The following is a 26,779-nucleotide window of genomic DNA, read 5'->3' on the forward strand; positions in this document are numbered from 1 at the left end:
AAGACATATTATAATTAAAATAGCAGTAAAGATAGAGAATGTTAAAAACAGCAAGAGAAAAAACATAGTCATGTACGAGGAAAACTCTCAAGGAATATCAGGTGACTTTTCAGTAGAAATTTTGCAAGCCAGAGGGATGTATTCAAAGTGCTGAAAGGGGAAAACTTACAAGCAAGAATACTTGGCCGGGCAAGGTTATTCAGAATTGAAAAATAGATAAAGAGTCTCCCAGACAAGTGAAAACTGACAGAATTGATCACTCCTGAAACTAGAAATATGAAAACATATAAAAGAAAAAAATCTCCCTGGCAAAGGCAAATATATGGTAAAGGCCACTTAAAAACTAGTATGAGTGTTAAGAGACAAAAAAATAGTAAAATCAACTATAATAAGTAGTTAAGGGACACACAAAATAAGAAGATGTAAATGTGATGTCAAACACCTAAAAACGTAGGGGTGAATAAAAATGCAGTGCTTTTTGAATGTATTTAAACTTAGGCAATTATGAACTTAAAATAGACTACCATATATATGTCAATGTATCTATTAACCTCATGGTAACCACAAAATAAAAATCTATAATAGATACATACAATAGAAAGAAAGGAACCCAATGATAACAATAATAAAAAAAGACCATCAAACCACAATGGACGAGATAACAGAAGAAAAAGGGAATAGAGAAGAGCTACCAAAACAAACAGAAAACAAATAACAAATGGAACAAATAGCAGTAAGTACATATGTATTAGTAATTGCTTTAAATATAAATGGACTAAATGCTCCAGTCAAAAGATATAGGATGGCTAAATGGATTAAAAAAGACAATACTAGACAGACAGATACCATATGATTTCACTCTTATGTGGATTCTGAGAAACTTAACAGAAACCCATGGGGGAGGAGAAGGAAAAAAAAAAGAGGTTAGAGTGGGAGAGAGCCAAAGCATAAGAGACTCTTAAAAACTGAGAACAAACTGAGGGTTGATGGGGGGTGGGAGGGAGGGGCGGGTAGGTGATGGGCATTGAAGAGGGCATCTTTTGGGATGAGCACTGGGTGTTGTATGGAAACCAATTTGACAATAAATTTCATATATTAAAAAAAAAAAAGAAAAAAAGAAAATACCAAAAAAAAAAAAAAAGACAATCCTAATTTATAAAGATATCATTAGAAAGTCATTATTTATTTGTCTTAGTTTTGGACTTAATTTGGTTCTGTTCAAAAAACTGGAATGGGCAAACATGAAAGTTAAAAAAACAGGACATCATATATTGTGTAGATATTCCATGAGTATGCTTTTATACTGGGCTCACACTTCCATGAGAATCTTGAAGGATTTACAACACTTACACACTTGCTACCAACCTTTAATGTTGGTAGTATAAGTTAAAAACAATAACAACAAAATTGTCTTTGAGTTCTCTCCAAGCATAAACATGAGAATGACAGGGAAATATTTCAGAATATGTATAACTATAAAGAAACCTGATGATATATCAACATTTTGCATTGCTTTGGGACTTTTCTCTGAGTTCTGGTAGGCAATCAGATGAAAACTGTCATTTGTTATAACTGGACAATACTTAGCAAAATCTAATATTGGAGATCTAAACTTTCTCCTACATTAGAATTCCCGGAACAACAATCATAACATAAGCACAGTGGAAAATGTAAAGGCAGAAGTTTTGGTAACTTCTGTATTTACTTTATTTCCAAGGTAACTGTACTAACTGCTAATTTTTAATAGATGCCAGCTCTAGAGAGTTTTACTTCTTGGGCCTAGTTTTTTAAGAAGGAACCTAAAACCCTCTGCATAGAACTCTGTTTTGATGGGCATGATTATTCTCTTTGCCTTTGAAAAGAAAATAACAATAATTAAGCCCTTAAAGCTTCCAGAGATGACGTTATTTTTTCTCCTAATAAAAAATATCAGGCTCTTGGTACACAGGACTTAATTAATATAATTGGTTTCATCATAACTATCAACCTCTCAGGAAAAATTTTGTTCTCTAGATGTACAATCTGCATAGAATTCCTTAAGTCTTTACTATGTAGAAAATTACTGGTCGGCCAGAGTTTAACAAATAGTATTGTAAAGAAATGTACCTATTAGAATGACAGATTTCATTTAGCAGAAGATTTTAAAATCCTGTCAATATGATTTCCATTGAGAAAGTTTTCAGTAAAATAACAAAAAATGAATGAAGGAAAATAAACCAAAAAACAAGACCCATGTCTACTAGAAACTCACTTCAGATCTAAAGACATATACAGACTGAAAGTAAAGGGATGGAAAAAAAGATATTTCATGTAAATGGAAATAAAACAAAAGTTGGAGTAGCAATACTTGTATCAGACAGAATAGACTTTAAAACAAAGACTGTAATAAAAGACAAAGAAATGCATTATATAATGATAAAATGGGGAATCCAGAAGAGGATATAACATTTGTAAATATTTATGAGCCCAACATAAGAGCACCTAAATATCTAAAGCAAATATTAACAGACATAAAGGGAGAAATTGATAGTACTACAAAAACAGTGAGGGACAGTAACACCCCACTTAGATCAATGGATAGATCATCCGGACAGAAAAACAGTAAGGAAACATCAGCCTTATATGACATATTAGACCAGATGGACTTAAAAGATATATACAAAACATTTCACCCAAAACCTGTTAGAACACACATTATTTTCAAGTGCACGTGGAACATTCTTCAGGATAGATCACATTAGGCCACAAAACAAGTAAGTCTCAATAAATTGAAGATTGAAATAACATCAAACATCTTTTCTTTTTTTTTTTTTTTTTTTTTTTTTATTTATTTTTGGGACAGAGAGAGACAGAGCATGAACGGGGGAGGGGCAGAGAGAGAGGGAGACACAGAATCGGAAACAGGCTCCAGGCTCTGAGCCATCAGCCCAGAGCCCGACGCGGGGCTCGAACTCACGGACCGTGAGATTGTGACCTGGCTGAAGTTGGACGCTTAACCGACTGCGCCACCCAGGCGCCCCTCAAACATCTTTTCAACCCTAATGTCATGTGTGTGATATACACATGTATGTGATACATATGTGATATACATGTGTATGTATATATGTATGTATGTATGTATGTAGACTACTAGTCAGCCATAACAAAGAATGAAATCTTACCATTTGCAACAACATAGATACATCTACTACATATTATGCTAAGTGAAATAAGTCAGACAAAGACAAATACCATATGATTTCACTCATGTGGATTCTAAAAGAACAAAACAGACACAGACTCACAAATACAGGCAACTGTTGGTTACCAGGGTGTATAGCGTTGGTGTGCAAATAGGTGAAGGGGATTAAAAGGTACAAACTTTCAACTATTAAATAAATAAGTCATGGGTATATAATGTACAGCATAGGAAATAGAGTCAACAATATTGTAATAACTATGTAGGGTTATAGATGATAACTAGACTTAATGTGAAGATCATTTCGTAATGTATAAAAATTTAAGGTAGTATGATATCAAATCATGGGGAACCTGGGTGGCTCAGTCTGTTGAGTGTCTGACTTCAGCTTAGGTCATAATCTCGCGGTCCCTGAGTTCGTGAGTCCCACATCCGGCTCTGTGCTGACAGCTCAGAGCCTGGAGCCTGCTTTGGATTTCTGTGTCTCCCTCCCTCCCTGCACCTCCCTTGCTCTCACTCTGTCTCTCTGTCTCTCAAAAATAAATAAACATTAAAAAATTGAAAAAAATATATCAAATCATTATCATGTACACCTGAAAGTAATAGGATATTTTATGTAAATTATACTTCAACTGGAAAAAAAAGATTAAAAGCTGCAGAAATAGCTGCCTCAAGGTACACGCTCCTAAATGAACAAAACGTTCACTAAAAATGAAACCCAAGTGACTGCAACTGTTATTTTCAATCCTATCATTTTAATCCATTTTGAGGGGGAACAATGAATAATTTGCAGTCAGGCACCCTGTTTGATGTGGAAGCATGTGGAGACAGTGTATACTGGGTATATGCCGAGTTTGGGACACACAAAAATATGGAAGATAAATTTTGCATATTTCATAATTGCCTTGGGCAAATTTTCTATAAATAGATAACATTTTTCCCATCGGTAGACTGAACTGCCATAGTACGCGCGGTATTATAAAGACTTTTTTTACACACACTAAGTAAAGCATTCTGGAAATTACCTAAGTAATTTAAGTCCAAATATTTTTGTACTCATGCTTTCTAGTCTATTCTATATGACTACCTCCGAGGTTCTCCGTGTCAGCATTTTTCTCTGGGTGGCGTTGTAGAGATACGTTCTTTTTGTTTTAGCAACCTTATGCCCAATGAAGCATTTTGAAATTTTATATGCAAGATACATGAATTTGGCTGTATTTGTCTAATTTCGTTTTGGTTATGAAAATGAGTTTTAAGCAATACGGATTGGTGCTTTTCTCAGCATAATTGAAGACGATATAGTTCCTGTTAATTTCTGGGTATCAGATTTAACCACAGGAGGCCAGACCTCTGGACAGAAGCCAAGTCTGTTGACCCATATGCCATATAAGTAGGACACTATAATCGCTCAAGAAGTATTTATCCCCGCTTTCTCTTCTCTTGGGCAGAGACCTCACTTTCATCACTAGTTGTTGGGTCACTTATGTGATAATCGTAGAAATTGGTTTCCTTAGGCTAGGGCTTTTCCATGCAGTACGGCTTACCACTAAGCTGGTCATGAGGGTTCTAAATGGATCAAGAATGATGTAGGTCACATTTATATATTGTGACACTGTAATTTTAACATCATTAATTTTATCATTAATCACTCAAGTCATTTATGCATTGATAGTCTCATCTTCATATTTTAAGTGATGGAATTTCCTAATAACCATATTTAAGAAAAACTAATTTCCATAAAAGCTTTGTTTCTTCCTAGTACAACTATACTAGATACTTATAAATCAATATATAATTTTTTTCTTTATCCCTGGATATGAGGGATAAAGAGACGAGAACATTTGGAAATTGCACATTTGTTCTTGCATTATGTCTTAATATAGATCAATTTATTTAAGACAATTATACAAGCAAAGCCTTAGAAATTTCAGATGTGAATAGGAAAAATAGTATGGAGATGATGAATGTGTCTCTAGGGGAAAAAAAAAGACATTTTTGTTTTCTGAGAAAAAGGTTAAGTTTGAAATTTCCAGTTAAGATACTGTTATCTTGTTAATGAACCAACTGTAAAATGAAATATTTTTCTCATAGTTTTTTTATAGTATAAATCTGAAATTACTAATGTATAATATATTTTAAAACTCATGTTATTGAAATTTTTGGCACTGATCAGTTGTGTTTAATGGACTTTAAAAAAGTTTTTTTAATGTTTACTTATTTTGAAGGAGAGTGAGAGAGACAGTGCATGAGTGGGGGAGGGGCAGAGAGAGAGAGGGATACACAGAATGTGAGGCAGGCTCCAAGCCCTGAGCTGTCAGCACAGAGCCCGACGCGGGGCTCAAACTCACGGACCTCGAGATCATGACATGAGCCGAAGTCCGACGCTTAACCGACTGAGACACCCAGGCGCCCTTGAACTTTCTGAAACACCTAGAAGCATGCTCTTTTAATCAGGTATTGTGACAATAGTTCTGCAGGGTGACAGCATAAATCTCACTGGCATTCACTATTGTATCATTGGGGATTCTCTAGACAACAGAACCAGTTCCACACCTGTCTATCTGGATACAGACACTGAGAATAACTTCAAGGAATTGGCTCACATTACTTTGAGCTGGCAAGTCTGAAATCTGAAGGATAGGCTAGAAGCCTGGAAATGATCAGGCAGGAGGAATTGGTGCCGTAGTCTTGAAGCTGGAGTTCTTTATCAGAGAAACATCTGAGTTTGCCTGTCAGTAAGGCCTTTCAATCGTTTGTACGAGGCTCACCCACATTATCTCGAATAATCTCACTTAATTAGTCAAAGTGATTGCAGATGTTAGCCATATCTACGCAATACCTCCACGGCAATGCCCACATTAATGTTTGATTGAATAACTGGGTTCTAGATTAAGTAACCGGTATGGTCAAGTTCGCATATAAAGGCTAACCATCACAGTCCACTCCTTATCACCTTGGCACCCAAACACCCCTCCTTAACCTACTTAACCTCCAAATAGAGGCCATAAAGTCATCCTTCCAACCAAGAAAAGGCAACTCTCCTTCACACAACCTAAAACACTAGTCCTTTCCTTTGAAGGGAATGCAGAGTCCTCAAGCAATACTCACTCTTCTCCTTGATATGAGAACATTTGAACTGTCACTTAATTGCTGTGATATGAAAGTTTATATTATTTTTAAACATTTTTAATGTTTATTTATTTTTGAGAGACAGAGAGGGAGAGAGAGAGTGGGGGAGGGGCAGAGACAGAAGGAGACACAGAATCCAAAGCGGGCTCCAGGCTCTGGGCTGTCAGCACAGAGCCTGACATGGGGCTCGATCCCATGAACTGTGAGATCATGACCTGAGCCGAAGTCGGACACCTAACCAACTGAGCCACCCAGGTGCCCCAAAACTTTATATTATTAAGAAATTATATGTTAGATGAGAAAATGATGAGAGGAAAGAAAACAAAGACATTTAATACACATAGGTATACATATATATATATATATATCTTAAATATATATTATATAAATATATATTACATATATAAGCAGATATATATACATATATAATATATATGCATATTTAAACACATTGATGTGTAATGTATACTATATATTGTATAATATACTATATATGTCATATATATGACATATATATACATATACAAACATATACATAAGAAAAAAAAGAAGAAACACAATTATAGTCTTCTTTTCTGCAACTTAACAACATGGTTGCAGCTGTTAATTTACACCTATCTTCTTCCACTATCCATTGCATATTCCACTGCCTCAGCAAGCACCTCAGCTGGTCCTGGTTCTTCATCTCATAGGGAGCTCCAAATTTTCATTCCAAAGGGTCTGACCCATTAGCGGTTGTGTTTTGTTTTTTGTTTGTTTGTTTGTTGTTGTTGTTGTTTTGTAGTTTTCCATTGACTTCAATCACATAGCCCTAAGGTATCTCCTATATTCCACACATATTCTTATTATCTTCATTGTGGAGTAGCAGTCCAATTTCCCTTGGAAGTCAGGATCAATCATCCCAGCCAGTAATGTAACTCCTTCTTTGCCTGTTGACTCAGTCTTGAAGAGCCTGAGTGGCTAGGCAGCAATCTTAGTTTCCAGTTCATTGGAATCATTGTGTCTCCTGCCAGAAGTATTTCTCCCTTTGAAACAAACACCTCTAAACCAGAGGATCCTAAGTTCTTAGGAATGAGAAGTAAAAATTTTGCTAATGGGACACTCAGGGTAATAGTGGGTGGTACCTCTTCCATTTCCTGTTTTGAATCTTGGACCCATCCAGCCTTGCTCTGGGAGAAAGAACACCATATAGTTGAGGCCAGTTCAGAGCTATATATACAGCCTTCTGGAGAGACTTACCCCAGTCTTGCAAGATATTGCCAGCTGACACTGTAATTGAGTCTTCAAAAGTCCATTACACTGTTCTATAAAGCTTGCTGTTTCAATATGGTGAGGCACATGGTCGGAACAGTAAATTCCATGAGCTTGGATCTATCCCCAAATTCAGTCACTGTTAAGTGAGTATCTTGATCAGAATCAGTGCTGTATGGAATACCAAGACAATGTAAGTCCATGGAAGGTAGTTTTGGTAAAAGGATTGCATACGGGAGGGGCACTTGGGTGGCTCAGTTGGTTAAGCATCTGACTTTGGCTCAGGTCATGATCTTACAGATGGTGAGTTTGAGCCCTGTTCAGGCTCCTTGCTGACAACTCAGAGCCCGGAGCCTGCTCTGGATTCTGTCTCCCTCTTTCCTGCCCCTTCTCTACTGGTGCTTGCTCTCTTTTAAAATAAATAAACTTAGGGACACCTTGGTGGCTCAGTCAGTTAAGTGTCTGACTCTTGGTTTCAGCTCAGGTCATGATCTCACAGTTTGTGGGTTCAAGCCCCACACTGAGCTCTGTGCTGACAGCGAGGAGCCTGCTTGGGATTCTCTCTCTCCCTCTCTCTGTTTCCCTCCCCTGCTCACTCTCTCTCAAAATAAATAAACAAACTTAAAAATAAAGAACAAACAAAATAAACTTAAAAAAAAGATCACATGCAGGAAAGGCAAGTCTGTATCCAAAGTGTTTACTCCAATAAGAACAAAACATTTGCCTTTCTAATATGGAAGCAGTCCAATGTAATCAACTTGTCATCAGGTAACTGTCTAATCATCACAGGGAATGGTGCTACATCAGACTGAGCGTTGATCTCTGTTGTTGGAAGATTAGGTATTGAGCAGTGACTGTAGCCAGGTTGACCTTGGTGAGTGGATATCCATGTTGCTGACCCATAAATATCCTCTATGTCTGCTACAGATGCCACTTTGCTCATCTGTCCACTGGGCAGTGAGTGCAGAAGTAGATGGGGGAAAAGGCTGACTGGTATTCACAGAACGGACCATCCTATTCACTTGGTTATTAAAATCTTCCTTTGCTTACTTCACCCTTTAGTGAGCATTCATATGGGATACAACCATCTTTATGGGTTTTTTTCCACTTCAGAGACTGGAAAATCTTCTCCAGACTTCCTTGTCACTAATTTGTCCAATCATGTTTTTTCTAACTCCCTGACTATCCATCCAAACTATCGGCCATAGTCCATGAATCCATCTACGCTCATAACTGTGTCCATTTGTCCTCCCAAGTAAAATGAACAAACGGGCGCACTACTTAAAGTTCTGACAACTGGGAAGATTTCTCTTTGCCATTGTACTTCAGGAGTGTTGTAGAAAGAGGCTTTAGTGCTAAAGCCATCCAATTTTAGGTGATGCCTATACAATGTGCAGAATATCTGTAACCCAGGCCTGACTTTTCCCTTCCTCCGTCATCTGATTGTGAAGACCTCCACATAAGGCCATAGATACAGGCTGGGAGAGAGAAGTCATGTGGGGCCAGGAGTGGGGGGCCATTGGAATTTGAACTGCTTCTCCATGCAACTTACTTGTGCCTTCAGAGACTGCTCGGATCCAGCTATATGTATAGAGAGAGAGCCTATACACACACGCGCGCACGCGCACACACACACACACACACACACACACACACACACATATGTATATATATGTACTTAGAGCCCGGGCTGAAATTCACCTATAGGAACCTGCCAAAGACTGCAAACACCATCCTTATCTGCCACTGACACTCCAGGCACCTTGGATGTGCTGGATCGTATGGCCTAAGTGCAGAGAAGCTCACACAGCGGCCTGACATGTTGCAGAGCCTTTTCTTTTCCTTGGACTCACTTGAAATTAGCAGCTTCTCAGGTCACTCAGTAATTGGCAGGAGTAGCTTACTTAGGTGATGACTGCTGCCTGAAAGATTCAAACAGTCCCGTTAGGCATTCTGCCTCTTATTTGGCTGGAGGAGGGGCCGTATACACCAACTTACCCTTCGCCTTAGAAGGGATAGCTCAACATCACCCATCCCATCCCACCGGACCTCTATAAGTTTCACCTAGACAGATCGTCCACAAATTTTTGGTGGATTTATGTCCCACCATCTGACACATATATCTTACCCATAAGTCTACAGTAGGTGCTGATCTGCTCACGAGGTCAAATTAGCCTAATGTCATCAAAGCAAAGGACCAGTGTGATGTCTTGTGGAAAGGAGAGGTGGTCAAGATCTTTGTAGTCTAAATTATAACATTGCTGGAGGTTGACATACCCTGAGGTAGGACAGTGAAGCTATATTGCTGGTAAGCAGACTCCTTCTGGTGAGCTTATGGACAAGTATTGAGGAGAAAAGCATCTGCCAGATCATTAGCTGCAGAGCAGGTACCAGAGGTTGTGTTAATTTGCTCAAGAAAAGAACCATACCTGGTACCACAGCTCAGTTGGAGTCATCACCTGGTTAAACTTCTGACATTCCACTGTCATTTTCAAGACCGTCTATTTTTCTGGACTAGCCAAATAGGTGAATTGAGTGGGAATGTACGGAGAATCACTACCTCTATATTCTTGGACTTCTTGATGGTAGCATTAATATCTGTAATCCTTGCAGAAATGCAGTAATGTTTTCCTATTTGTCTTGGCAGAGGCAGTTCCAGAGGCTTCCACTTGGCCTGTTCTATCATCATAGCCCTCACTCCCCAGAATAAGAAACAATGTAGGTATTCTACCAGTTGCTAAGTAGGTCTACTTAAATTGTGTATGCTGAGGCTCTGGCAGTAACCACGGGGTGGGTTCAGGAGTCCCAGAACCCACTGTGAGATGGGCCTGAGCTATAATTCCACTTACCACCTAACCTTCATAAGCTCCCCACACTAACTGAGGAAACTGTTTTGGTTTGGGATCTCCTGGAATTAAGTGTCACATCAGTTAAGAGTTGGTATCCAGTAGTCCTTGAAAAGTCTGATAATTTCCCATTCTTCAATGAACAGTTGAGGACATATGTCCTTTTGAGGAAAGCTGTGAAAAAGGTGAACCAGGCCCCTTTTTCAAAGGTGTCCGGCCTCCCCTCATTCACTGGGGTTCTGGGCTATATAAAGTGGTTCAAGTCTGGGAATTGATTGAAGGTACATGACTGTTTTGGTGAATCAGGATAGATTGTGCACTGGACCTAAAATTCTGCTTTTTAAATTCCAGTTAAAAAATAAATAGGCCTCCCATCTATTTCAATTTTAGGAACACGTAATCAGCTTGCCGAGGTGATAGGTTTCTGAGAGTCAGGCTATTCTGATTACTGCTTAGAAGGCTCTGATGCCCATTCTGGTAACCATACCCACTTTACCTTTGGTACGTAAGTGTTGCCACGTGGCCCCTGCCACCCCAGGATCCAATTAGTCCCCTGCATTTAAGCCTCCAGTTCAGCAGCAGCACTTTTCACTGTAGCTGCTAACCTACAGAGGTGACCACAGAACTCTTTGGCAGTGTTGGTTTCCTACAGCTGATTCCTGTCTCACAGTCATGGTAAGAGGTGTGGGTGAGCGGGTTGCCCACTCTGGCACCCCAATCCCCCTAAACCTTTGAATCCCTTCCTCTACATTCAACCACATTTCCAACTCTACTGTCGTGGGCCATCTTCCAGCCCATGTTTTAGCCAATCTGCCAAACGAACTGGCAGAGCCCTGCTAATCCCACAAGGTAAACCATTAAATCCAGAATCTCTGTTTCGTGGGGCCATGTCAGTAAATTTGGCCTAATTCAACTTTATGTGCCTTCCACCAGTATCCCATATTCCTTTTGTGTGTGTGTGTGTGTGTGTGTGTGTGTATTTATTTTTGATATAGACAGAGTGCGAGCAGGCAGGGGCAGAGAGAGAGGGAGAGAGAGACTCCCAAGTAGGCTCCATGCTTGTCAGCACAGAGCCCGATGCGGGGTTGGAACTCACGAACTGTGAGATCCTGACCTGAGCCGAAATCAAGAGCCAGATGCTTCACCAACTGAGTCACCCAGGCGCCCCCCATCCTACATCATTAATATCTATCTCAACACACATTCCTCAGAATTCTGTCTGTAGAAATTGAAAAAAGAAATCATTTTGCATAGGCGTATCCAGTGCTGATACTTTATATATTTCTGTAGCTGTATTAGTGTTGTCTTTCATACTGGAAATAGAGTCACTGGTGCCTTTAAATCTAATCAGAAGAGAGAACAAATCTGGAAACCCCAGTACCAATTCACACAACTTCTCCTTAAAGGTTCTATTCCTCTAAAACCACTCTTGGTTCCAGAATCATTCAATCAGGATTCTCCAGACAAACAGAACCCCTATGTATGTATGTATACAAACATATATACATATACATAAATAGAAATATTTATGTATGCATATGGAGACACACACACACACATACACACACACGTGAAGAGAGAGATTTTAAGGAATTGGCGACATGACTTGGTGGCTGGCAAGTCTTAAACCTTTATATCAGCCTGGCAGGCTGGAACTCTCAGGCAGAAGTTGATAGTGCTGTCTTCAGGCCGATTTCTTTCTTCAGAGAATCCTCAGCATTTGCTTTTAAGGCCCTCTGACTTATTGGATAAGGCTGATGCATATTATGAGGATAATTTCCTATAATTAAAGTAAGTCGATTATAGATATTATCCACATGTACAAAGTTTTTCATGGCATAACCTAGATCAGATTTTGGTTGACTGAGGACTATACCATAGTCAATTTGACACATAAAGTTAACTCTTACAAATACCAAGCCTTTTTTATTCCAGAGTCTGCAGGTTGGCTGTGAGTAAGTCTATTTAGGTAGGGCGTGAGGGTGTCTCTGCTTCACCCTATGTTCTGTGGGCCATTTAGGAAAGTTTTCCTTTATGTATGTCATTTCGGGGCCAGGCTAAGTGGAGGGCGGCTTCTTGAGAAAGCTCTTCTCATGCAAGAAAGACAAGAGAGCAGGTGGGAACGTGTGAGGCCATTAAAGAAACCAATATATGGTCACTTCACTATTGGCAGGAGCAAGTCACATGGTCAAGTCCAGAGTCAATGTAGGGACAAGCCACGCTCTCCATGATAAATATATGGCATGGAAGAGGATGCCAGGAAAGATAGAGAATCTGGGTCAATCATTCAACCTTCCACAAGTATTTGCATATGGTAGCTTAGAGTTATTTACAGCCTTGACATCTTTTATCGTATCTGTAGAGAACTACGAGTTATCAGTGTCACTTTCACCCAAATGATAGTGTTCATCTAAAAGATATTCTTTTGCTGTGGTGTTTCATTTTTCAAACCTATTTCTATTTGTTACTAAGTCAGATACTTTATTATGGATATATTTGTTATTTGATGAAGGCTGCCCCAACTAAATATAAATTATTTCTGACATCATAGGTTGGTTTTATATAAATGGGAAGAAGCTAAAGGAATCAGGTAGAGTTATATGTTTGCTTTCACTTGGAGGAATAGCTGGAGGCTTAGTCTAATTTTGTCTGGATAAATATTACTGTGGTGCACCCTTAGGATAAATATTACTATGGTGTACCCTTACAACATGGGTTATCATGTGCATGTGTACTTCCTTGCTGGAAATAAATAAATGGGGGAGGAAGAGGCATATCTTTTATCCAGAGTAATTTCATATAATTCATGTAGACACTTCACCCTCAAGGAAGGAAAACATACCTCTCCACTTCTTAAGTAGAAGCTGCTTATAGTGACTTCCAGCCAAAGAGTAAAGTGTGGAGAGAGGGGGAAAAAGAGTAACTTACCGGTGGGGAAACCTGACACTCTCCCAGCCGGGAGGTCAAGGTCAGCCTCCCCAGTGAGAAGTCCTGTTGACAGTGTGAACCTGTCATATGGCGGTGAAATGGCACTTACCTCTGTGGCATCCTCCCCAGATCTCTTAGCTCTAGTATAATCATGAGAAAAACATCAGAATAATCCCAATGGAAGTACACTCTACAAATCACTGACTAGTACTCCTCAAAACTGCCAAAGTCATTTAAAAAAAAAACAAGCTCTGAGAAACAGTCACAGCCAAGAGGAGCCTGAGACGTGGTGAAGAAATATAACGCGGTGTCCTCCAGGAAATCCTGGCACAGAAAAGGAACATGAGAAAAACAAAACAAAACAAAACAAAAACAACCACAACAAGAAAATTGGAATCAAGTATGGACTTAATATAACAGTATTGATCCGTCAATTTTAACAAATGTGTACACTAATGCAAGATGTTAATAATAGGGAAAAAAGAGCGTGGGGTGTATGGGACTCACCTTGCCATTTTCACAATATTTATGTAAATGTAAAGCTGTTCTGACATAAAAGTTTATAGAAAAAAAGGTTCAAAATATTTGAAACGAAAGAACTGAACAGATTTTACTCCAATTTTTAAATTTATGGTCGCTGAAAACAGTTTTATTATAGCTATGATATTTATTGTTACCTACTAATTAAGTTGTTTTAAATCTCATAATTTTTTTTGGAAGAAACATCTGATATTACGACCTAAGTTAACTTTGATAAAAGACAATAAAAGTTTCAGTAAAAAGAAGGAAAATGTTAAAAGCGATGTAGGCACAGTGTAGCAATGTAGGCACAGTGCGCCATATTATTAATAATGATGTCTTATATGAACTGTAATATTCAGCATATGAAACTAACTATGAGATTACATTTAGACACATGGCTAAATAGCTCATCTATTTCTCGAGTAGCTTTTTAGTAGCAGAAATTGGTCTTGGAGATACCGGGTTTTTATATAATCAATAAATCTTGAAATTCTACTTTTATGGTAAAGGAATAACTTTCTGTCAGTGTTGGAGATAAAAAGATATTTATAGTTTCTTCAAGCACAGTTTTTAAGAGCAATGTGGAAAAATAATCATTAAGGCTAACAACCAATTTCTCACGGAGATCGAAACATTTAGTAACTTCTATCATCAAATTGTAATTTTTATTATCCAATTGCCTTTCCTTTGCAAATGACTTGTTGTTACCTAGCCTTCTTATCATCAGCTTGCTGATGCGTGCCAATAAAGTGGATCCAGGCCCGCAACCCACAAAACGTACTGAGGGAAAATACTCAGTACACTATGCTGCCTGTTCAGTTAACTGTTGAAAATGGTCAGCCTCTTTTCTTTCAGAGGCAGTAGGAATCATCCAGCGAGAGCATCAGTGAACTTCTTGTTCTGGTTCACCCACACTCGCTTGATCAAGTGTTTATCATCTAGCACAACAGAAAATGACAACGAGGGAAAAAACAGGTTAATGTTTCAAGGATTCAGAGGAGGGATAATTTTGAGGAGCCCAGTCTTCTAATGCGGAATTCACCATGCACTTTACTTTGAAGTCTCATTTACCTAAGCTCTGTTGTATTTTGGTGCTGCAATTTTTTCGTTGTGTCAGGGCATCAGTTTTCTATGACGGCCCTCAGTTTTATTAAGTTGACCACATAACTGAAATAAAATTCTTCTCTAAAATCGTTTAAAAAAAAAAACCCCACATATGCATTTATACTTAAATCTGTGCTCACAATTTAGGTATTATAATAACCAGAAAATGAAACTGTGCTAGATATTTCATACATCAATTTATCTGAATATTATTCACTCTGATAAACAGCTTGTTTCCTTACATCATCCTGTTTGTGAATAAAATTGTAAGTTCCAGAGAGGATTATTCATGCATGTAGCTGTTTAATTAAAAAGAGAAAGATTAGTCAACCTTTTTTCAGGAGATAACCGAATGAAAGGCAACTTTTAATTACTCCTTTGAAGTTTCTTTCCCAGTTGCAAACTCAGGTTTCAAAACGAACTCTGGGAATGAGCGAACACTGCAGAGAGGAGACTGATCCTATCATAGATCCTGTCTGAATGCTTGGTGGAGTGGGTCAGACCAAACCCTGGCAGTATGTCTATGCTTCACAGCACAGGGAGGGGTTAACACTTTATTTTTCGCTTCCTTCCTCTGTCTTCATTGCGCCCGGGGAATTCTTGTCCCTTACAGGTGGCTGTAAGCACAGTTGGCCCGTAGGATCCGCTCCATAATTGCTTACACTTTATTAGCAGTCTCCACGCTTAACACTCGATGCGGTGCTTGATGGCTTACCGTTTTTCTGTCTTTTCAGACGACATCCTTTGCGGTGCCGTGGCACATGGATTTCAGGACTGCCTGTGAAGAGGTATGTTAAACGGCTTTCTGCTTTTTGAATAAGGAAAACAGGTTGTAAAGGGGACACGCTGGGCCCTCCTTTATGTGAGTGGAGCACTGCTTTTGGCGCAGGGACGGGTGACGGGTTCATTGCATGTCCAGGGTCTGATCTGTTTCTGCAAGACTGAAAAGCCAAAGAGTGCCTGGGGAGGACCCGGACTTTCACTCTTCCTTAAGAAGAAGACTGGAGCATATTTGATTTGATTAAATCGCCCTTCTCCATAAGCTCTGCGCTCGCTGCATGATTTCAGGTAGTAGGAGTATTGGAAGGAATTCTTTTCACATAAATGGTTATAAATTAGGAGACATCTGAAGTCCCTTTCAGCACTAAAATCCTAAGATTTTATGATTCCAATATTATTTAAGTATTTCAGTATTATTCGAGTATTAGTACATGGCAATTCAGATTCTCTGTAGAGAAGCAGCTCGGTGTGAGTTAAAGTGACACATTGCTCTTTCAAGGGTATTAAAGGCCATTCAAGTGTGTGGTCAATGGTGCATGGAGTTAGGCCCCAGGGGATGTAACTGTTCTATTTTAGGAAAAAAACACTGTGAGATGTCACTTGTTAAGTTTCTTGCAAAAATATCTTCTTTGAAAAACTATTTGTCACAGTTGGTTCAAAGTTTAGAACATAAGTAAGAATATGAATAAATTGCTTTTATATGTTTAATACCTAAGCTCTTTACTTTCCAAAGGATTTTCTTCATGCTAGTACATTTCAGATTACATTCTAGTTATTTATTTACAAACCTCTCTTCATGCGACGCTAAAAATTATAACGTCAGAGTGTATAATTTATTCATCCTTTTAACCCAGTACCTATCAGTTCACGCTTTTAAAAAAACAATTAGTGCTTTAGAAGCTTAAGTTTAGAAGCATGAGTTTAAATCTGTGCCTGTTAAATACACAGTATCATACTCTTAATTTTGGATATAATAAGTCTACCATTTCCATCACAGTTTTTGTTCTTATGTTTTGGGCAGTAGAGCATTCATTGAAATATTTGTGTGAATGAGATAAAAATGAAAAAAAAACATATGAGATTCATGTGGGAGAGACAGGATAGTGGCCAAGTACTGTCTGAACACATGGTTTACCTTGGATCTCAGAGGCTGAGCTAAGATGAACTTCTCAGACCTTTTTTTTTGTTTTGTTTTTAAACAAAATTAGTTGATTCATTGGTTTGGAATATATATCAGGTTCCATTTAAGGGTCAGAGATTTATTTTACAGTGATAATTGTATTCGCGGGAATACAGAACTATGGGATCCTCTAAACATGATCAAATCCCCCAGCCGATGAACCAAAGTCACTGAGTTTGCCTGAAATTTACAGTCTTAGAACATTCAAATGGACAGGAACCATAAAGACAATTTAGTTTAACACTCTCACTTTGAGAGGTTTTATGAAATTCTGAGTGCCATTTAATTAATTAGATAAAAGCAAAAGTGTAATGTAGAGCTTGGAATTCCTGAGTCTACGTTGGAGCCTTTTTCTAAATGATGTTGCTGGAAATTAGAACATAGTCAAAGGCATATTAAATAAAACTTGTTTTCTCTTGACTGTTAGTAAGCTATTAAAGATGAAAATCTGACTCTCATGTCCATCAGACAGATCTAGCTAGATTATAACCATGTACATATGGGGAAGTCTCTTCTTTGAAAAGAAACAGAACTATGTCCAGATAAGTTCCATTCAGGATATCTTAATTTTCTAACATAGATCCTTTGTAAAAGATAGGTTGATTTATTAAGAAGGTTCTCCTCTTAAAAAGAAACAGTCTATAAAATGCAAAAGTGAAGATAGAGAATAAATCCACAATTTATAGGAAAAGTCACATGTTATGGGCAGGAATAACTACTGATTTTCTACTTTTAGAAGTATCATCAAAATAATGATGTGGTCAGGAAGCCAACATGCTATCTTTAGTCTAAGTTTTCCTCAGATTTCATTTCCACATCGATATCCCTTAAAATATGATCCACATCTGGGTGTTGGCCATGAAAATACATATTTTTATAACATATATTTAATAATTCAATAACTTATTTACATATATAACTTAATTTAGTCCCTCAAGTAATAGAATAGAATTTGTGACTGTGATTCAATCAACACATCCTGAAAGAAATCCTACTATCGATGAAATACTATACTAGCTCTACAAATTAATATTCCTTAATTATAAAAACAGTAATAACTTATTATTAAGATCTTCTCATGATAACAAAATACATGATGAAGTTAAATACTGTGATACAGAACAGAATGTTACTGAAGTCACTACGTGATGACACGATTCTGGTTAATTGTTAGGCGAATATATTTATTCAAAGAAAACCCAGAGTTCAGAAAAGGAAGCACCTGTCTTCGGATGGAGTAGTCTCGGAAAGCCTCAAGGCAAAGTGACTCTTGTACTAGTCGTTGACAAATGGAAGAGTGTAGCCATGGAGAAGGCCATGAATGGAAGTAATCCTAGAAAGCAGGACAAGTGCAGTTGGAGGCAGATTGCATCCAATGGCCTTTCCTGCCATGTTGCTATAATATGGTACAGTATAAGCAATTACACATCACTTAAAGCTATAAGTATACAGAACAAATTAAGTTATATTTGACAACCAAAATATGGAAGTACCAAGGACACTTGCAAAACTATGTGCAAGGCATGACATAGTCTCTGCCCAGTTCCTTGTGGTTTGTATTTTTTTATGTCTGATATTGCACATTTTATATTTTTAGTTTTTAAACATTTATGTATGTATGTATGTATGTATGTATGTATGTATTGAGAGACAGAGAGAGAGAGAATCCCAGACAGGTTCTATGCTGACAGCACAGAGCTCAACGCGGGGCTCAATCTCTTGGGAGGTTCTGACCCGAGTTGAAATCAAGAGTCGGCCACTTAACTGACTGAGCCACCCAGGCACCCCACAAATTTTATATTTCAAGATTAAAGGAACACAGATTTTAAAGTTTCATGAAAACAACATGTTGTGTTCTTTTGATGTCTAGAACCCCAATTAAAGAGGCCTTAACTTTTAAGTGTCAAAGAAATTAGAGTCCGTTTTTTAAAGTTCCAAGGTAGGAGGATTAAGCTCAAGATAAATTCTTCATAAGTTTAAAACGGAGTAAATCCATGTAAATTCATAAACACATTTCATTGATTTACAGAGAGCAAGTCAATGACTAGATTTTTAAAAAGCATTGCCTGTTAAATAATGAAGAGGCATGGCCTTTTAATATTCCTCTAAGCGAACAAAGTGGATTTTGTAAAATCCCTCTGCAGTATTGGATCACCCACATCAGGCACAGGAAAACAACATTTGAATTTAATTCATTTTTTTAATGAATCATCCCTTTAACATTTCAAGTTTTCTGTATGTTTTACAATTTATGTAATATACTGTACACGTGTCTATAGAGCACCTACATTTCTTCCCTACACTGTCCACACAGTTTGAAGACCAATGATGGTGATGTTAATAAACAAACAGAAGATGAATGCAGTTCTTCAGTTTATACTAAAATGTGCAGCCAATAATTCTCTAGGTGGTTTTTTATTGTTCAGCCATCTGGGTGCACAGATGTAAAGACCGTGGCTGGACTCTCTTAGGTTGTGCGGCTAGAGCGGTCGCTCTCACGGTCCTGGTTCCTGTTCTTTTTTGTTTGTTTGTTTAATTTTTTTTAAATGTTTACTTGTTTTTGACAGAGAGAGAGGGAGAGAGAGAGAGAGAGAGAGAGAGAGAGCGCATGAGGGGTGACAGGCAGAGAGCGAGGGAAACACAGAATCCAAAGTGGGCTCCAGGCTCCGAGCTGTCAGCGCAGAGCCCGATGCGGGGCTCGAACTCACAAACCATGAATTCATGACCTGAGCCGAAGTCAGATACTCAACCAACTGAGCCACCCAGGTGCCCCTCCTGGTTCCCATTCTTATTGGAAGCAATCCATGGGGGATGAGACCTTTTAGATCAAGCCTCTCTCAGTGTCAGACAGTGTCCTATGCGTACCCCATAGCTTGTCTTTGATGGGACAATCCGCAGGTCAGCATGGCCTCACTCACTTTAACCCCCCCTCCCCCACAGTGGTCATTGCTTTGATACAGAAGGAACAGCTGCTTCAAGATGATGTCCTTCTTTGCATTCCCCTAGGAAATTCTTGGTGACCCTCTAGTCACCAAGAGCACTTTTGCAACCGCCTGGTGAGAGACACTGATGGCCATGTCATTGCATACAGGAGGATCGGGGGAGTCATCCCTCAATTAATCCGTGCATGAGGGAAACCAGAGCAAGTAGCTAAGACCGCTGCATCTGGAGCCCAGCAGTCTGGGTTCAAATCCTGCCTTCCATTCACCTCTGCTGCTCTGCTCTTTTCCTGTCTATGAAACAACTTGCACTGGGTTGTCAGGAGGATCAAATGAAATAATATTTCTGGGCACACAGTAGCGCTATGCAAGTGACTAGTAAACAATGAAAAGCCACACGGCCACATTTCACTAGAGATGATACCGGCCCAGCGGAGCTGCTCTGAATCAGAAGGGTACCCAGTTTTTAATCCACTGTCGCAGCTCTGCTTCTAATGCAGTTGTTGACCAAGCGCCAACATTTTCTGCTCCAGCTCTATACTTGTGTCAACAAAAACCATGCTGTAACTTTCCCAGTTCCTATCCGCCTCCTGCTCTGCCATAAGAAATATATTTATAAAACATAAATCCCTGGTCAGCTTTCTCTGGGGCATCTCCGATACCTTTAACCGCCTGGGACATCACACCAGGGCCTTGACCTTCCTCCTCTACACCTGGCACCTCTCCTCCCTCTGCCTCTGTCAGATCGTTGCAGACTTAGCATCAGGGATGCATGTTCGTGCTTCTCTCTTCTTCTGGCATCATGTCGGCTCTCCAATCTCACACTTTCATATCTTTACTCATTCTTCCTTCTTGAATCAAATAGCTGTCGCCTCCTCTAATTATTATTTTCTTATTTTTTAAGACATTTTTCTATAGTCAAAGGTGTCTTTAACACCTCCCTCCCTCGAGAATACTTAATTCTCCTCTCCATGTTGCTCCCATATCAGATATCACAGTGCATTTTGTGGACATATGCATATTTTTGTAAGTAAGAATACTCTGAGGTCAGAGACTATTGTCTGATTCACGTCTGACTCACTCTTAACAACATTTTTTTTGGCCAAAAAAACTATTTGCAAAATTTGCAGTATTTGAAAAATGGATGTATGTATGGGATTTTAAATGTATTTGCATGCACACAGCTGAGTTTTTATAATCAGATATATGTATCATCTCTTACCCCTAGAGACTATATTTTAAGTTGAATTTGTTAGCTTTATGAGTCCCTTTTTTCTATTTTCTCCAAACAGCTATTTATTGGGGTGCATGTGTGTGTGTGTGTGTGTGTGTGTATGTGTGTTTAGTGTGTGTGTGTGTATTCATTCTAACAAAATCTGCTTCGTTCTTTGTTTTCTTTAATTCTGTCTTCCCAGGACCCAAATCTGAGCTCAAAGTCTGTATTTTGTTTTGCAGACAACTATCTAATAATGAGGGGGCATTTTATACATTATTTGAGTGAATGGAGCTCTGACCACATCAGACGTAATGACAGAAGTCTCATAGCTGTGTTTTTGTCCCTCAAACTTTCCCTGGATGATCTTTGATATCTCTTTGATGTGTAACAATAATGTATTGATGGGCTCTCAGGGAAAACCCCTTTTTTCATCCTCACATCGAGACAGCATTATTTGTGATTGCCAGCCATTCCATTACACTTCGGGGAGAAAATTGGCCCGAATGTACTGTACATTAAAAAATCAGCAAATGTGCTCAATTATGTTCACTTGGCTTTGATATTATTTTATATCTTCCTCTTCCCCATGCCATCTCAGAGTGGTGCCCAGCCAAGATCACATTGTAAGCATGAAAGACTTTTCTCTGTGAAAAATGTAGAAAATTATGTTCTATATTAAGGAAAATAGAATTTACTTTTGCTGAAATATTTTTGTCCTCGAGACACATCCACTTGAGTTATGCTCTAGAATAGACTAATCGACACAATTTACTGAGTGTCTGCAGTGCACCAGTCCCATAAAGGAGGAAAGCACACCATCCTTGGTCCCGGAAGAAGCTTGTTTTTCCCTAAAAGACATCATAACCCTTACAGAATAATATATGGGGTGTAATGGCATGTATTAGCACATGGAATAAAGCAGTTTGCAGAAAGAATTGTTTTTAGAGGCCGCGGTCTCTAAGTATATTCTCATTTACATTATGGAACATTCTTTTAAAGAAACATACCCCTGGAGACCCACATGTGAATTTGTATTCCAAGAGAAAGCCTGGCATTATTGCCCGGGATTTTGTGCTCATTAAATACTAAGGGTAAATATGTATTTCTGTGTACTTATCCAGTTATCCAAATTAAGAATGGCTCAATACTTATGAAATGAAAATGTAATTGCCAAGGTAGCCATTGTTCCTGTTGACTTTTGGTGCAGAATAGCAGCCAGGGATGATTTTCTGTCTCAGAGGAATTTCCGTTTGTATTTCTGATGAATAGGAACCTTCAGTGCTCTTGCTAGGGAGCATATTTCTGTGGATCTGGGTGAGTGTTATACCCTGATCTGCTTCAGGAGACACGGGCTTCGTGGGCTTCGTGGGCTTCTTCCACGATCACTGAGGTCCTGGCGTAAAGCCACGCAGTGCAAGTTCCGCCACCTTCACGGGCTGTTTTGACAATTCCCCGAAATATCTGAAACAAATCAGTGGACTGGGAACCGTACATCTTGAGTCTGAAGTCAGGCGGCTTTTAATTAACTGCATTCATGTAGATAGTTCTCCTCACACCTGTATCCTCATTTCTTTAGCTGGGCTGTGTATGTGTGCATGCATGAGTGTTTGTGAGTGGGTGTGTACGTGTGTCCAACTATGTGTGTCTGTGTGCTTGGTGACTAGGAATGATGAAATCGTGGAGGTTCCAAAAGATGTTAAGTACGTAGAGTTTCAGATTTAAAATTCCACCACAGAGACAGAACGTAGGCTAGTGGTTGCCTAGGGCTAGGGTGAGGGGTGGGGTGATGGACGTAACAGGTTTCCCTTTGGAGGGATGAAAATGTTCTAAAATTGATTATAATGATGCCTGCACGACTTTTAATGCACTAAAAAACACTGACTTGTACATCCTAAAGGGTTGAATTATATAGGAGGTGATTTATTATTATAGGAGGTGATTGAATTATATAGGAGGTGATTATATAGGAGGTTGAATTATATATATAGGTGTATCTCAATAAATCTGTTACCAAAATGTTGTACTTAGATTATAAGTCTTAAACAAAACTCATCATTTTTCAGATATGGTGTATAAACTATCCTCCTCCCTGGCCTCATCTGATGTGGATTTTCTGACATAGCCTCCATTACCTGAGGTCACCTCACATGAAATGGTTAACCTTGCCTGCACCTGTATTAAGTATCAAATCCCAGATTCATCAGTGTGCAGTTTCCTTAGGTCTCAAATGCTATTCATCATGTTTTGCTGTGAATCGGCCATAAAATTATATTCTATAAACTGAGTGTAATTTATTTTCTCTGTTTTGTTCTCTCCCTGCCTGAAGACAAAGACAGGGATTTGTTTGCTGCAGGATGGTAATCAGGAGCCTTTCAAAGTCCGGCTGCACCTAGCTAAAGATATTTTGATGATCCAGGAGCAAGATGTGATATGTGTGTCTGGTGAACCTTTCTATTCTGGTGTAAGTAGCTCTTCCTTCTGTTGAAGTTTGTTGTTTTTTTCTTTTTTTTTTTTAATTTGTTCTGTTAACAAAAATGTTTATTCACAGAAAATTCATAATATATTTTCTTTTACTCTCCGAGCCTAGTCAGTCGTCTTTCGTGTCAGCTTTGTTCACATTATTAAGTAAGCACTGTCCTTTTCCAAGTACCAAACCCGGGTCCACAGCCACACATTAGGGCCCATCCCTACACACGAAGGCACCTCGCGGACTCCCGGCTGTGGTTATGGGGCTGCGGTGACACTTCTATCATCTGACCTTGAGCAGGTGCATTCCAGCTTTTTACACAGAGTACTGTCTGAGAACAGTGCAGGGCAGTTTTTCCTACTGTGACCTTACATCATTGCCTACCCTGACAGATGCATCACATTGAACTTTGCAGGTGGTACCAACGTGGAGCCCAATTCTTCGCACCTGGGAAGCGTGAGGCTTTAGGTGACAGTCACTGGACTCAATGTCAACGCTTTTCCCCAGGGGAAAGTGCATGAATGATTCCATGGACCTCCCTGATAGAATTATGCCTAAGTGTCATAGCAAGGTCTCTCTGATGCCCCGACTGGTTGGCATATTACCTCGCCGCTAATCCAGCCTCAGAAAGGGCCATAAATCATCACTCGAGACTCATTGGTCTGCTTAGTAACACTGAAGTACAGCTGTGGAAGACATCCTTAGGTGAAATTAGATTATACTTGACAAAACAACTTTGTCATTAAAGAGGACAACTTTCAGAGTTTATCACTTATTGTGTAATAACATTAAAGACATTATTTTAACAGTGTTGCCATATGTGATCTCAGAAGAAAATTATAGAAAACAACAAACATTCGGCTTCCTGGATTCCCTGGACATCTATAGCTATTTAGCACAAAGATTTAGTTTGTAGCTTATTAACAGACTTACCTCAGAGTGTTTTGTTGGTGACGAATAATGCTGAACTTGAGTTTCCACCTCACTTGTCACCAACATCCTATGGGAGTCACACCAGGTCCTAAATCAATAGGCCTTTGCTAACTAAAGATAATGGGCATTTTGCAGACTGTTAACTATTCTTTTGTCACAGACCATTTAAATCATCCTGAATCATGGGTCTGGCTGTCAAAGCTGATTAAATTGTTCCCACAGGGTGCCCTTTCTTTCTTTTAGTTAATTAAACAATAGCAGTCAATAGTCAATTCCTTCCTCCCTTCCTCCCTCCCTCCCTCCCTCCCTCCCTCCCTTCCTCCCTTCCTCCCTTCCTTCCTTCCTTCCTTCCTTCCTTCCTTCCTTCCTCCCCCACTCTATTCCCTCTCCTCCTCCCCTCTCTCTTTCTCTGTCTCTTTTCAGTGAAGCAATACAACTCCTATAAGTCTTTGGAATGAATATATTACACAAGTCCTAGAACAATAAAATGCTGTCATTTGTAAAATCCGGACTATCAACATGGAGATAATATTATTGATTTTAAGGTATGCAATCAAAATAGCTAATATACGTAAACCTAATCTCTCTTTTGAAAAGAAAGTTAGGAAGAACTTGATAGAATCAAGGAGAAACATTCTATGATAATGTCAACACATGCAAAAACAAATCGACACAATTTGGCAGTCATTTATAAGAAACACTTTCAGCAAAGTCTGGATAGGATGGAACTCCCTTAAGCCAATAATCTCCTAATGAACACTTCTTACTAACTTTATCATCCACATTGAAGAACTCTCTGAGGTTGTAAGCAAGGCACAGATCATCACTTGCCACATTTTTACTCAATATTGTTTTGGTTGTACAGTAAGTCAGGAAATGGATATAAATGGCATAACAGTTGAAAAAGGAGATAAAACAAGTTTATTTTAGATGCCATGATGGTGTGTGTAGAAAACTCTAAGAAATCTACAAAAAAGAGAATGACATACAAATTCATCAAGGTTGCTGAAAATAAGGACGATGTCCAAAGTTAGTCATATTTCCATAATTTGCAACACAAAAATAAAAATGGAATCTACAATACATCAAAGGGATAAGAAATTTAGCAAAATATGTACAAAGCTTTTACCTTGAAAACTACAATACTGTGATAAATGAAATGAAGATACACAAGCCAATGGAGAAATGTAACTTGATTGTGAGTTAACGACTAAATATTGTTAAGTTGTCACATCTTCCTAAACACTCATTATCAATCAAAATCCCCAAAATGTTTTTGTAGACCACGACAGGCTATTGCTAGGATTTACATGGAAATACAACGACTCCAGTATAGCCCAAACAATCTTGAATAAGGAGAGCAAAGTTGGAGTGTTTATACTTCCCACTTTCAGAACTTACTATAAGATTGCAATAATGAATGCAATGTGAGATTGTCACAAGTACAGGTACGTGAATCAATGGAACATTATAGAGTCTGGAAACAGACCCATGCCAATTGCTTTTTTTTTTTTTTTTTTTTTTACTGTAGTAAACTATGCATAACATAAAAGTTATCACTTTAACCATTTTTTTTTAATTTTTTTTTCAACGTTTATTTATTTTTGGGACAGAGAGAGACAGAGCATGAATGGGGGAGGGGCAGAGAGAGAGGGAGACACAGAATCGGAAACAGGCTCCAGGCTCCGAGCCATCAGCCCAGAGCCCGACGCGGGGCTCGAACTCCCGGACCGCGAGATCGTGACCTGGCTGAAGTCGGATGCTTAACCGACTGCGCCACCCAGGTGCCCCATCACTTTAACCATTTTTAAGGGTACAGTTCAGTGGCACTGAGCATATTCACATTGATGTGAACCTATCACTACTATCCGTATCGAGAATTTTCATCATCTCATACTAAAACTCTGGGTCCGTTAAGTATTTCCCAGACCCTCTCCCTTCAGCCCCTGGTAACCTCTATACTACTTCCTGTTTCTATGTATTGACTAATATAAGTGGAATCACACAATATTCAGCCATTTGTGTCTGGTTTATTTCATTCGGTATACCATCTTTAAAGTTCATCCATGCTGTAGCAAATGTCAGAATTTCCTTCCTTTATAAGACTGTGTAATATTCTGTTGCATGGATATCGCCTCTTTTGTTGATCTTGTTTATCCATCCAACCCAACAGTGTATATTTGGGTTGCTTTCGCCTTTTGGCCTTTGTGAATAATGCTAATATGAACATGGGAACACAAGTATCTGAGTCCCTGTTTTTAATTCTTTTGGATACATTCCCGGAAGTGGAATTGCTGCATGAAATG

The 26,779-nt window shown here is 38.8% G+C and overlaps 1 protein-coding gene across 1 annotated transcript in view; it reads left to right on the forward strand.

Moving 5' to 3' along the window:
- Positions 1–26,779, forward strand: part of SNTG1 (syntrophin gamma 1) — an 888,222-nt gene that overhangs the window by 538,548 nt on the left and 322,895 nt on the right. Inside the window, exons 4-5 of the mRNA XM_043601045.1 lie at positions 15,693–15,746; positions 23,400–23,534. Coding sequence (XP_043456980.1) covers positions 15,720–15,746; positions 23,400–23,534 — 162 coding nt within the window. The 5' untranslated portion in view covers positions 15,693–15,719. The remainder of the gene's footprint in view (positions 1–15,692; positions 15,747–23,399; positions 23,535–26,779) is intronic.

The sequence above is a fragment of the Prionailurus bengalensis genome, chromosome F2, assembly GCF_016509475.1.
Source record: "Prionailurus bengalensis isolate Pbe53 chromosome F2, Fcat_Pben_1.1_paternal_pri, whole genome shotgun sequence".
Lineage (NCBI taxonomy): Eukaryota > Metazoa > Chordata > Mammalia > Carnivora > Felidae > Prionailurus > Prionailurus bengalensis.